The sequence below is a fragment of the Chrysemys picta genome, chromosome 18, assembly GCF_011386835.1.
Source record: "Chrysemys picta bellii isolate R12L10 chromosome 18, ASM1138683v2, whole genome shotgun sequence".
Classification (NCBI taxonomy): Eukaryota; Metazoa; Chordata; order Testudines; family Emydidae; genus Chrysemys; species Chrysemys picta.
Window position 1 is genome coordinate 12,204,905 of NC_088808.1, and position 14,448 is coordinate 12,219,352.

Here is a 14,448-nt window from a genome sequence, read left to right on the forward strand (position 1 = left end):
TGACAGTCCAAAACAACAAAGGCACGAAATATCATAGCTAATTTTGTTTCAAAGAGAAGATAGCTTCCATCGTTGTCATCTTGGTACGCATGATTACTGAAATTACAATGATTATGCAAGATACTGGAAAGATGAAACAGATATACATTCCACATTATTTCTTAATTAGTTCCCTTATGAATTTTTTATCTAATTTTCCCCAATATATAGTAAATCTTCAGTGGGGAAAAAATTACCTGGGGGAAACTTGCTTGGCACAAGTGCCAGTTTGTCATGTTCTTCCTCCACTAGGTCTTGTTTAGGTTCAGGTGATCCAATAGATGACTTTTCTGACATTTCAAAGTCAGACAAGCTATGAAAAGCAGATGGTATAGGCGACTCATCCTTAAGCTGCTGGTACATTGTGGTGGTCTTCTCATTATCCCTTGTGTGTCAAGCAAAATATTTGTAAATGTACAATGATAATTATTGCTTTAGAAGCACAATGAATAGGGAGAGATTGGTGTCAAATTCACAGGATACATGTATAGTAGCAGATTTTTAAAAGATACATAGTGACATACCTCCACATATCAGAGAGTTTTGTCACTAGTGGACTTCAAGGGAGCCAGGATCTCACCCTTAAAGTTCATTTTCCGCAACTGATCTATTTTAAGTGCCTTTTGTGGCAAGGGGACTTGCAGCTATCTTAAGGATTGCTCCAGCACAAGATAATCCTGGGCTGGCATAAAACCAATTTAGGTAACTTCACAGCACCTGCTCTCCACACCTCTAGTGTAAGGGTGCTTTGAGAATGAAGTCGAAGAGCAATGCATTTTGGTAATAAGAACATAAAAACGGCCATACTGAGTCAGACCAATGGTCTATCTAGCCCAGTATCCTGTCTTCTGATAGTGGCGGGCACCAGAAGCTTCAAAGAAAATGAACAGAAGTGGGCAATTCATTGAATGATCCAGCCCCGGTCGTCCACTCCCAGCTTCTGGCAGTCAAAGGTTTAGGGCAGGGGTCTGCAACCTTTGGCACGTAGCCCATCAGGGTAATCCACTGGCGGGCCGCAAGACATTTTGTTTACGTTGACCGTCCAAAGGCACGGCCTCCCGCAGCTCCCAGTGACTACAGCTCCAGTTCCTGGCCAATGGAAGCTGCGGAAAGCAGCGACCAGCACGTCCCTGTGACCCGTACTGCATGGGGTTGCATCCCAGACTATCTTGCCTAATAGCCACTGATGGGCCTATCCTCCATAAACTTATCTAATTCTTTTTTGAACAGTTATACTTTTAGGCTTCACAACGTCCCAAGGCAACGAGTACCGTAGCTAGTCCCTACAGTTCAGTCTCAGGGTGAGGGGAAGCAGAAAGGTAGCTTAAAGACACCTTTGCCAACCCTCTTCTCTCGGTTGTGCTGAGCATCCAGCCTAAATATTCATGCTTATATGCCCTAGTAGGTTATCCTAATTTTATTTATGCTAGTAAAAGTAACAGAGTCTTAGTAACCTGACACCTCACTTTAGTGGCTCTCCTGTTAAACCTTTGCTGAAAAGCAGGGAGAGACAGCTTGTTTTCTATGAATATTTTATTAACAAAATGGATATTAATGGAACATGTGTTGTATAAGCAACAGTCATCTCAAAAGAGCAATAGAGTTGAAGTTGGGCTATAAAACATACAGGCTCTTTATCATTTAAATACATAACAAATTTAATGCCAGTCTTCGATGGTACTCTTACCTTTGTGCTAATTCATAAAGTTTGGCAACTTCTGCATCCAATGATTCTCCTGCACAATAAAAATATTTTTTTTTAAAAGGAAGAAAAGTGCACTCAAAATAATACTGGTTATCTAATCTTTTTCTCTGCATTAACGTATTTGAATAACTTGAGTGCTAATTGAACAGTGACCTGGGAAGTGCAAATAGATACCAGCCTATGTAAAAAACACACACTTGGTAACAGTGCTAAGTCTCCATGTTATTAAACACAACTGGCAGTCCTGGCTCAAGAAAGGCGCAGAACTTGAATTTCAGAGGTCTGGACTGAAGGTCAGGATTGAAATGCACAGGCAGAAGGCTATTTATGCTACTGCTTTACAGTCAATTCTTAGTAAGCCAAATGTTCTGTATAATCCTATAGAGCAGCAGTTCTCAGACTGTGGGTCGGGACCCCAAAATGGATCGGGACCCCATTTTAATCGGGTTGCCAGGGCTGGCTTAGACTTGCTGGGGCTTGGGGCTGAAGCCTGAGCCCCACCACCCCAGGCCGAAGCCTGAGGGATTCAGCCCTCAGGTTACAGGCCCCCTGGCTGGGGCTGAAGCCTTTGGGCTTCAGCTTTGACCCCTTCCCCGCCCAGGGCAGTGGCGCTCGGGCTTTGGCTCCGGCTCCCCAACCCGGGGCAGCGGGAATCAGGCACTCAGGCTTCAGTCCCCCCTTCCTGGGGTCGTATAGTAATTTGTGTTATCAGAAGGGGATTGCGGTGCAATGAAGTTTGAGAACCCCTGCTCTAGACGTTTTATTTTAATGTGTGGTTCAGTTGCAGTGCCATTGTGTTAGATATATTGAACTGTCTCAGTTGTCAGTGACTTTCATAGTATATCGGAAACCATCTGTTGGTTGGGGTGGGGGTTTAAAACATGTTAATGTTTATGCACTACAAAATCTTCTGATTTGTAATGCAAGTATCCACTGAAATTACTGAATTCACTCAATCTTTCGTTAGATTGGTATGACACACTAGTTATAGCATCTTGTTCACATATACAGCCTCTTTAGTATGAGTAATCACAGCGACAACATGCTGTGGGTTTTTTTAAAGAAGGACACGATAGGGACCATTGTTTGATTGCCCACTGAATGCGTCAGAAGAAAGTCTTCTACAGGCAATTACAAGAAAATGTTGGGGTCAGTGTCCCCCTTTTAAAAGACTACCTCAAGTGTTTGCTTGAAGATAACTTTGCAGCTGATACCTGCAAAAATGCTGTTAGTTGACTGAGATATGCTGGGAAAGTCCATCCTTGAGGAGCTAGGAAAAAGCTTTCTTGGTGGACTTTGCTCATCGTAGTATTCCTTTTTCTTTTTGCCATCACTTTGTCACTCAAACTTCCTCAGTAACAAAGAATGAAGATTAGGATAATGGCTATGGCGCTCTGTTCCTTTGGATGACAAATATCAATTCCAATGACTATTTTAGGGAACAGTATTGCATTTTAAATAGCTATGATTTAAGGTGTAAATCTGTCTTTCCGTCAACATGCTGTTCCCATGCTTATGTCCCCAGGGACCCTTCTACAACAAGATGTTGGATCTCAACACACCTTCTGATTAAAATAGCCTACAAACATAAGGAACAATACACAAATGACCGACAGCTTTGGAGAGTCCTACTGCTTGGATGTTCCAGGCACCTGCTCTCCAGCCTAATGCCCTACTGCAGCCGGGTGCATGGGGACTGAGACTGGACAGAGAGATCTCAGAGCACCCAAGAAATATCTCCCCGGAAAAGACAGAAATTTTTCAGGTGCATAAACACTCATTCTTCAGAGTGTAATTCAACCTTCTAACTGATGAAGGTTAGGGAGGGACTTCCTCTACCATCAGGTCATTCCACAATTATCCACTACAGGATTTTTTGCACCTTCTCAAAGCATCTGGTACTGGCCACAGTCAGAGACTAGATGGTCCATAGTTATGGCAATTCCTGTATTGCAATGCAAAAGCTCTACCTTACGTAATGCATTTTCCACATTTATAAATGACAATCTGCATTAAAAGCACAAATCATTGTTTATGATTTAATACATGTATAGCATTAAACAAAAAAGGCACATTCTTCAATGATATTCTAAAACCTCTGAACTTTTTATGGGCCCAATCCAACTCCAATTGAAGTCAATGGGAAGACTCCTATGAATACTTCAGTGGGAGCTGATCAGATACATAGGCATGATTCAAAAGTATATAAAGCCTGGATCCTATATTAAAAAATCCTGGAGTCCATTTGTTGGTGAACGTGTCATTGGTTTTGCTGTACCCTGTGGCTTTAGTCCAAGTAGTTTTGGTTGCTTGGTGTATTTGTCTTGTGACAAAGGAACAACTTGAGATGCAAGGACCCAATTGCAATGACAACTACAAAGTTAAAAACCAAGCATTGCGTGAGCACTAGAATTAAATCTGCCATGCAGTGGCAGGGACAGCAGCTGTCTGCCTGCCATTCTGACTGAAAGAACTGTAGAGGGAAGGTCCCACTGTGAGTGACATGAGGACAAACATAAGAACAATACATAGAAGTTGATTTCCAAGGCAAAAATATTATTCTTCAGATTTCAATAAAATATTTATGTACCATAGACGACAGGCTGGGAAACATAGCTACCTACCATATAGAAACTTCTTTTCCAGCTTCTCAAACAGTTGCACACTTTGATTCAGCTGTTCACGGAAGCCCTCAGCAACACAATAATCAACATCACTGGCTTGGAGCAGCTCCTCAAACGCTTTAATAAGGCTGGTCAGATGTTGATGATAGGTGACACAAATGCTGTGGATCTCTTTAATTTGCTGGCGTTGAAAGGAGAGCTCTCGAGCTTGGGAATGAACTAATGAATCATATCTGTGAAAATGAAATTCTCTCTGAAAAGAATGTTTTGACCATAACTAACATTTAAAAAAAAAAACTAAAATGAATTACAATTCTATTTCTAGACGAGAATGTTAGGTTATGTAAATCCAATTTCTCTAAAAATGCCCTACGGCAACAGTGACAAAGATGTCTTGCCCTTACTACTAGGCTTTGTATTCACACCAACAACTTACAGGTTATCATGCATTATGTAACTGCTTAATTTATAAGATAAGCAGGAATTGAAATGATGAATTCGCTTGTAGGCCACCCAAACACCCAGTATTAACCTGATTCTTAGAATCTGACAAACAGGCGAGTCAGATGGCACTTGAAGGAGCTATAATGAAATGAGTAAAGAGGCTAAAAATATACATCTCTACAATGGTTGTCTGTGAAGGACCAAGAGAGTCAGATGGGGTCCACCTTCCTCTGAAACATCGCATACTGTCGTCTGCCAGAGGCAGGATTCTGGACTTTGTGGACTAATGGTTTCATCCAGTATGACAAATTCTAGGTTACTGTCTCCTGTGTTTATTACTACAGATGTGATCATGACAACCAACTTACTGCCTAAATTCTTGTACTTCAATAGGTAGGATATAAATTTCAGCTCAAAATAACTGAATTTATACTGCACTTGTGGATATAGATGTCCACTTTATATTGCAATTGTCCCTATCACTGATATGCTTCTTTCGACAGAAGCACGTACCTTGGGGGAGGAAGGGACTGAAAAAGGAAAAAAACGAACAAAATATGGGGCATAAACAAAAACTATGACAACGTGGGTTGCTAGAACATTTTTATTTCTGCTTGTATAGGGAGAGGATGTATAACTCATGTGTGGCTCGGTCACTTGTGAGTCATACCAAATCCATGGCAATAAAAACTTTATAGCAGCCCATCCCATCCCATCCCTTAGATTACATAGTTAGATCTATGTATGTCATATGTGTGAAGTGTATTTTCTAGGATGCAAGTTCATATATTTTATGGAGCAGGTGTGTATTTTTCTAAGCTAACATTAAAGTGCCACATCAAGGGTTTGCAAGCATCATCAACCATGAATTATGGAGAAACCTAAAGGGTTGAAGACATTTCTGTGCTCCGCCTGCTGCCATCAGGTATTCCCTAGGGGAAAGAGTGTCTTGTTGCCAAACCACAGGATTGGGTATAAGGAGATCCAGATTCTAGGATGGACAGTGTCAGTCTGTTTTGTGGATAAACTACTTAACTTTCTTTGCCTCAGTTTCTACATATGTAAAATGGTTTTTGAATTTCTATTCTAAGGCTTCATTCATTAATTTCAATGTATAGTGCTTTCAGATACTTGAATGGAAGGCACTACTGTACACAAATGCAACATAGAAGGTTCCCAGGAATTTGGCAGCCAACTGCCCATAGAAGTGTTTCAGACTAATTCAGATTTAATGTAGAATTTTCTTACTCTTGCCACAAAAATTAGAATGTGAGTGCTGCAAAATTCCGGGAGCATGGACTGTGGCTTATACTCACAGACTTTAAGGTCAGAAGGGACCATCGTGATCATCTAGTCTGACCTCCTGCACGCTGCAGGCCACAGAACTTCACGCACCCCCTCCTCTAATAGACCCATAACCTCTGGCTGAGTTACTGAAGTCCTCAAATCATAAGAACATAAGAAAAGAAGATCGACCATACTGGGTCAGACTAAAGGTCCATCTAGCCCAGTATCCTGTCTTCCAACAGTGGCCAATGCCAGGTGCCCCAGAGGGAATGAACAGAATAAAATAGGTAATCATCAAGTGCTCCATCCCATTGCCCATTCCCAGCTTCTGGCAGACACAGGCTAGGGACACCATCCCTGCCCATCCTGGCTAATAGCCATTGATGGACCTATCCTCCATTAATTTATCTAGTTCTTTTTTGAACCCTGTTATAGTCTTGGCCTTCACAACATCCTCTGGCAAAGAGTTCCACAGGTTGACTGTGTGTTGTGTGAAAAAATACTTCCTTTTGTTTGTTTTAAACCTGCTGCCTACTAATTTCATTTGGGGACCCCTATTTCTTGTGTTATGAGGAGGAGTAAATAACACATCCTTATTTACTTTCTCCACACCAGTCATCATTTTACAGACCTCAATCATATCCCCCATTAGTCGTTTCTTTTCCAAGCTGAAAAGTCCCAGTCTTATCAATTGCTCCTCACATGAAAGCCGTTCCATACCCCTAATCATCTTTGTTGCCCTTTTCTGAACCTTTTCCAATTCCAATATATATTTTTTGAGATGGGGCGACCACATCTGTACACCTGATTTAAAGACTTTAAGTTACAGAGAATCCACCATTTACTCTAGTTTAGACCAGCAAGCAACTAGTGTCCCATGCTGCAGAGGAAGAAGAAAAAACCCCAGGGTCTCTGTCAATCTGACTTAAGTCATCACCTCCCACAGAGAAACCTGCAAAAGGGAGAACCTCATTCGAGAAATCAAATAGGAGACAGCATCCTGCAGGGAAGATTTGTATAGGCCTCTGGAGGAAGAAGGGCATGTGGCATAAAAACCATCACGGGAGGATGATATGGATGTATTAGATAGGGTGACCAGACGTCCCGATATTTACGTGTTTGTCCCAATATTTCGCTCTACCGACATTTTTTTTTTGTTCCGCCGGCAGCACTCGGCTTTTTTTTTTTGTTTTCTCCGTCAGCCGACCCCCCCATCCCCCGATATTTTCTTCCTCTCATCTGGTCACCCTAGTATTAGAAGCAGTTCTTTAATAGTAGAAATAATTTTTGTTCTTATAAGGCAACTTCTAAGTAAAAATCTGTCACTTTACATTAATGTTAACGAATTTTAGCCTTCACCACACTGCACTGTGGAGGTATGTAAATATGAATATCCCTGGAATTACCTCCTACAGTACTGGTGCTTGCACTTACTCATAGGGGCTGAAAATGTGTTAACATTACTCACTTGGATGGTGATGTTTCTCTAAGTTTGTTTTGCAGACGATATACTTCATCGAGAAGGTGCATATTTGCAATTTGCTCTCTTTCAAGTTCAGCCTCATTTTCTAATAATAGCTGCTTAAGATTTTGTGATGTTTGTTCATCAGGTGTTTCTGCAGACTGTGAATTCAGGTTTTCAATGTGGATTTCATAATCCACTTGCTGATGTACCGTAGAAAATGTTTTAGTCTCTTGTCCATCAGTATCTTGCATTTGTATAACATGTCTTTCCATGGGCAATTCAGCATCATTCAAAACTATATTAAAAATATCACTGGACAAAAAAGGATTAGTAGGCTGCAAATGAAATATGAACATTTTGTACTTTTCAAGCTCAGACTTCATATCCTTAATTCTTTGTCTCAATTCTTCCAGGTCGTCTATGACTTCATAGTCATCAAATGCATCTGTACTTGCTACACTCAGTTTGAGAGAAAGCAGACTCTTGGAACCTGAATATGTTGTAGCTGAGTCAATGTCCTGGTTATCCATGGAATAAAACTCTTTATTTAGCTCTTTCAATGAATGTAGAATATTCATGTCACTAATGTTATGAGGAGTTTCTGTTTCTGAAAATAAAAGGATTGTATGTGAGCATTAATATTTATTTGACATTTGGCTCATAACAGCACTTGAACAAATCTCTTCACTTTCACAACAAGGGAATAAAATAAACTGCACTTAGATTGTATCTTTGACCTCATTATCTGTGCCCACTAATCCATCTTACACTTCTAACATTCCAAACCTCTCATCAGCTTCCAAATACCAATTTCCAATACATAAAACCAGCTCTCTCCCCAGGTAGGGATTTAAAATTACACTTGTTATAGTCCCTTCTAGACAAGTGACTATTGCTAAGTCCAATATCTTTCAGCACACCAAGGTGAGTCCCTCAAACACAAGGCATTATAACACTGATTTACAAACGGACCAAAATACTTTTAAAAACTTCTTAAAAATTAATTTTATTTTCTCTCCAGCTCCAATATCCATACACAGCCAAGTGGAGTTTAAAGTCGAGGATTTTAAAAGATTACTAATAAAAATCGTAAGTTGGAAAAAGAAGTTCTAATAAGTTCTTTTTAAAATGTGGCCTAAATAAAATCCATAATACTACACAGGGTTAAAGATTTTATTGGTACTCATTTGGGATGCCCTAAACAATTCACATTTAGCTAAGCCACTCATGGGTAATGCCATCACCAGAGATTCATGCCAGGACAAATTTTATACTTCTATACATCATATATTCTACATTTATTGGGGTAGGGAGAGTACATATAAGTAGCTTGGGGACTGGAGTCTTCCCATTACCAGGAAACAGAGTCCTACTATCAGGCTAGCTCTGCAAAAGATCACCAATATTTTGAGATTGTTTACCTCCCTCTTTCTGGAGCATCCTGAAGCAAGACTAGGGCCCTTACATGTATATTCTGGACAAGCATAACATACTGGTAAAGTCAAATTGTTCTAGAAGCAGGGCACCCAAAGCATAAATCCTATGATCTCAGTGGCAAGCTGTCAAATAGAAATGAAGAAAAACCTAAGCCTGGAAATTGCTGATAAAATAATGAAGGATTCTGAAGGACTGGTGACAGATCAGTTCCGTTGACAGATCAGTTCTGTTTTCCTTAGATAGTGTGTATCTGGCCAGTTGGCTGTACAAGCCAACTACAGACAACGTACTGTGAAGACCCTATAGTCAAGGGCGGCTCCAGGCACCAGCGCACCAAGTGCGTGCCTGGGGCGGCAAGCTGCGGTGGGCAGCCTGCCGATCACTGTGAGGGCAGCAGTCAGGCGGCTTTCGGCGGCACGCCTGCGGGAGGTCCGCCGGTCCCGTGGCTTCGGCGGCAGGTACGCCAAAGGCGCGGGACCGGTGGATCTCCCGCAGGCGTGCTGCTGAAAGCCGCCTGACTGCCATGGTTGGGGCAACAAAAAACATAGAGCCGCCCCTGCCTATAGTAATTCCATTTAGTGTGAGGGAGCCTGTCAATTGTTTGTACTGGCTTACGGCTATCATAGAGTTTGTCTACTTTCTCGAGGTGAGAACAAGGAGGTTCAACAGCCTCTTCCACAGGGACTGGAAATAGGCAATACTGACAGGAGGAACAGCACTGTAAAATCCCATCGCTCACCAGTGGATACATTCAGAAAGGATCTTTCATTCTAATTTGTTAATCCTGCAATGTGCTTAACACCATCAACTACCACTGGCTTCAATGGGCATTGCAGATGCTCAGCATCTCACAGGACTGAGCCGTAAATCAATCCAAAGTCTCACTCAATGGACTCCTAAAAAGAATGGAGTGGAATGAATATGGATGCCGGAGCTAAGAATGAGCACAAGCAAATAAAAATAACTCTGCAAGCAGAATCCAAGGTTGGGCAAGGAATTAGGTGATTACATTGCGCTATCTATCCCATGTGCACTGAAGGGCAGGATAATGCTCTGCGATTGCTGCATCTGCTCACTTACGTTGTTCAACATTCTAAATGCTATTGAGTCACAAGACAGCAATATGCTTGAGAAAACGTCATTGCACCAGGATTCATGGGGAGATCCTGAGTAGAAGAATAAGATACGTTTCTTAAGAGTTCACTAGCTACTCCTACTTATTCTCCACCAGAAAGACAATCCTCTGTGACTTTGCAGTTGGTTGCTGTAATGATTAAGATGTCCCAGAAGGTTGTGAATTCAGGTGAGGAACAAACAGTGAAACCAGATGAATTCTTAAGCTCAAATAAAGGACATATCAGATATTAAACTGATAAGAACAAATAGTAGATAATGTTTTCACCCCTCAGCTCACATTCAGTGGTTTGAGCATTGGTCTGCTAAACCCAGGGTTGTGAGTTCAATCCTTGAGGGGGCCACTTAGGGATCTGGGGACAAATTGGTAGTTGGTCCTGCTAGTGAAGGCAGGGGGCTGGACTCGATGACCTTTCAGGGTCCCTTCAAGTTCTATGAGATAGGGGTGTGTGTGTGTGTGTGTCTGTCTGTCTGTCTGTCTGTCTGTCTGTCTATATATATATATATATATATATATATATATATATATAAACTAAAGAATATGAGGGGGTGAAAACCAGAAAAATTGGAAGTAGTATTGTTTTTAATTAGAATGCTTGTTATGGTTTTTCATAAGGCATTAGTTGCTCTTTAAAGCAGAAACTGCTAGCACACTTTAATGTACCACACACAGGTAATAAATGTATATTCTGCAATCCCTTACTGACTGGCTTCAGGGGGACTACACACGTGAGTAAGGGTTCCAGAATTAGTCTCCTATTCAGCACTCTGTATGCAACTAGATAAAGAGGTCATTCAAGCCCTCTCAAAAAGACAAATGGATTATGTAGAAGCACATAGTACATGGAATTAACCCCATTTACATTTTCATTCAATGATTCAGTTAGGTTTCAACTAAGCCAAATGCCTTCAAATAATTCAGATAAGCTGAATGCTATCGTTCTATTGCTTCCTCCTTGCATTTCATAACAGTGTGGCAAGTGCACAGTAATGAACGTATTTAATTCACCGAATGGATCAGAGGAACTGAGGAGGTTTGCAGTACAGTGTTTGGGAGTTAGGTACACAACTCATTATTTTTTATTGGAAATTGTGCTCATAAATTCATGTGACTTCTAAAAACATAACCCTTAAGACACTAACTTGGGGACCATTATTCTGTACTAATTAAGTAAACAATATTTAAAACCAACAAGTAATGGTAAAAAAGGGCAATTATCTACAGTAGAGTAAGTTATCTATAATTATTTACAGAAAACAATATGACAATATATTTTAAGATTAGTAGCTTTCATAATGCTGCTTTCTCATTATCACTTTGTATCCATGCTCTACCTTGACTGGTTCTCTGATCCATGACCATCTTATTTTCATTCTTGTCATAAGTATCAAATCCAACAGCCTGTGAATCCACCTGGATCTCTTTGCAATCCATTCTGACCAATGATTCAGCTAGAGAAATATAAGGGGAAAAAAACTTAGCTAAGTGACTTTCAAAAAGAAGAAGAAAAGAAAAAAGTAGGATAGTAAAACAAGTGATGCAGCAACAATTCAGAATGGTGAAGTCATATAAAGAACTGCAGTAGTAAACAGAAAAACACAAATATGCAGATCATGTGAAATTATCTAAGCACATATTTTTCAAATACATAAATTAACTATCAAGATAATTACTATAAATTTGAATGTCCAAGGCTTCCTACCCCAGATGAAGATCTTACCACAAAATTCTGCATCACATGATGAACACATGCAAGCAGTCAGTACACTTATTATATATTCAATTGATTTTTAGGGTTTTATTTTTTATGTATGTTTACAATGAAGATAAATAATTTCACCAATTTAAGCAACGATTCTAACTTCATTCTCTACAACCTCTGTGAGCCCCAGGTCTTGGGATTCCAGCAAGTGCAGACTGCTGCTACCCATATTGGCATACATGCAAAAATAATCGAGTATAGGGGACGAAAGGACTGCAACCTTCCAATGGCTGCCCTTTCATTTCAGGGTCCAATATAAAGCTACGGTACTTTCATTCTTAAAATTCTCCATGGAACTTTATTCCTGCCTACTTCACAGACCATGGGCTAGGATCCTGCTCCCACTGAAGTTAATGACCAAATTCCCATCCTTTTTAGTAAAAACCAATAAATAATAAAGGGAAGCACTATGTGCATGGTATTACTGTGGCTTAGTTGATAGAGCACTGAATTGGGAATCAGGAGACCTGGGTTCTAGTCCTGGCTCAGCTCCTGGCCTGCTGGGTGACCTTGGGCAAGTCATTTCCCTATCTATGCCTCAGTTTTTCCATCTGTAAAATAATGATGCTTACCTCCTTCGTAAAGTGATTTGAGATCTACTGATGAAAAACACTAGATGAGAACAAAGTATTAGTATTATTAATAGGAGTGGGATAGGGTTCCTTGTTCCAATTCTACTCCCCTATACACTCACTTAAGCACTTGGGTCATCACTGTCCTTTTCCACAACATTACTGTTGGGGAGAAAGCCTTCTACTCCACAGCTGTTGCCTTGTAGAACACACCATACTTTATAATTCTGACTCTCTCTCATTTCACTTCCTTAAAACATCTCTCTTCCCCTGTAGCCATGCCTTTCCACCATCGCAAGTTATTGATCTTACAGCTATTGATCTTACACTTTTTCACCATACTGCATCTTTATATAATATATATAGTCAATTCTCTTATAATTTGTAATACTTTGCAGATATAGGTATTTTGTTTATGGTTAGATTTAAATTAATCTCACTAAACTGGAGAAAAAAAAACCCCATTTGACACCTTGACTGATCAATGGTAAATCAGGTACATTCACTTATGCAACATGAAGAAATAAAAACTACAACTACTAATTTTCCCCCTGCTGATACTCGCACCTTCTTGTCAACTGTTTGAAATGGGCCACCTTGATTACATTGAACTCATTAGCATTATAAAAGTGATTTTCCTCCCTTCTTGTCAACTGTTGAGAATAGCCCACTTCCACCTTAATTGAATTGGCTCGTTAGCACTGACCTCCCCCTCCCCCACTTGGTAAGGCAACTCCCATCTTTGCATGTGCTGTGTATTTATACCTGCCTCTGCATTTTCCACTCCATGCATCTGATGAAGTGGGTTTTAGCCCACGAAAGCTTATGCCCAAATAAATTTGTTAGTCTCTAAGGTGCCACAAGGACTCCTCGTTTTTGCTGATACAGACTAGCACGGCTACCCCTCTGAAACATGAACAAATACAGTGCATCTATACTTTCATCTCTCCATGTTTTCTATTAGGTTTGGAATCCTGTAAATGAATATTTAGGGTAACCCATATTTATATAAATGTGCTATGAGACTATCATTTATTATGTATTTTATGCCATGTATACCATGCACTTTCATTGCAGACCAAGCTGCATTATGTTTTGGCTGCAAAGACAAATCTAACTAAAAAAAAACCAACACTAAGTATTTTTAGGATATATATTTGTCCCCAAGCAAATTGTAAGATTAAGCAGTATTGTATATATGTAAAAGTGATCTATTTTTTCTTTCCACTGTAAGAAAAGAAGAAAATATTTCAAGCAGTACTAGATGTTATTTTATCTGCTCTTTAAATGCAAATGTTTATTTACCTCTCACCAATACTCTTTCTTGTTCGGGCTTCTCTTGCAGATTTTCAATTACAGATCCGCTCAAAGATAACTCTTTGTGAAGTTGTTTGTTTTGTATTTTACATTCCTTCAGACCTTCATCAAGTGCCATGAGCCTGTGCTGCAGATGCATGTCTGGCTTCTGTGTACAGGAGGTTAAGGGAATGTTTCCTAATGATCTAGATGATTTTAATGGAATGGGTAAACGGGATTTCTTGAATGGAATAATGAAATCACTCTGAAAGATAGATGCAATAAAACATAGGATTTGGTAATGGGTATGAGATACTTGGTAAGGGAAAATAAACAAGATCACCAGGAAAAAAATACTAGTAAAACTTTGTGCATACCAATTAAGTGCTATATTATGTAATTTTGGAAACAAGACAGCGATATCCTTGCAAAGAATTTGAGCATTCACAGGGAAATGAGATATCCTCCTGGCCCAGGCCCTTATAATTTTCTAAAGGTAAATGCTGTTTATTAATCCAAAGCCCCGTGCCATGTGTCTTCTAGGGCATGGAACCAAGACGGCAGATTGACTGTCTACTGGTAAAGGCCTTTTAGATTAAAGTATATCTGTTAAGTCTAGACTGTGTGCGCCTTTGAGGAATATATACCCATCTCATTTGTCTTCTCTAACCACTAGTTCCTT

At 40.0% G+C, this 14,448-nt stretch overlaps 1 protein-coding gene across 19 annotated transcripts in view; it reads right to left on the reverse strand.

The window, feature by feature from the left end:
• CDK5RAP2 (CDK5 regulatory subunit associated protein 2) overlaps positions 1-14,448 on the reverse strand; it is a 101,951-nt gene that overhangs the window by 26,182 nt on the left and 61,321 nt on the right. For all 19 annotated transcript variants that reach the window (XR_010593614.1, XR_010593613.1, XR_010593615.1 and 16 more), the window contains 6 exons: positions 13,776-14,031; positions 11,471-11,587; positions 7,568-8,171; positions 4,369-4,601; positions 1,727-1,775; positions 237-424 (listed from right to left, as the gene is read on the reverse strand). Coding sequence is in view for 16 of the 19 variants with exons in the window: in XM_065572284.1 (XP_065428356.1) it covers positions 237-424; positions 1,727-1,775; positions 4,369-4,601; positions 7,568-8,171; positions 11,471-11,587; positions 13,776-14,031 (1,447 nt within the window). In the remaining 3 variants the exon portion in view is untranslated. The remainder of the gene's footprint in view (positions 1-236; positions 425-1,726; positions 1,776-4,368; positions 4,602-7,567; positions 8,172-11,470; positions 11,588-13,775; positions 14,032-14,448) is intronic.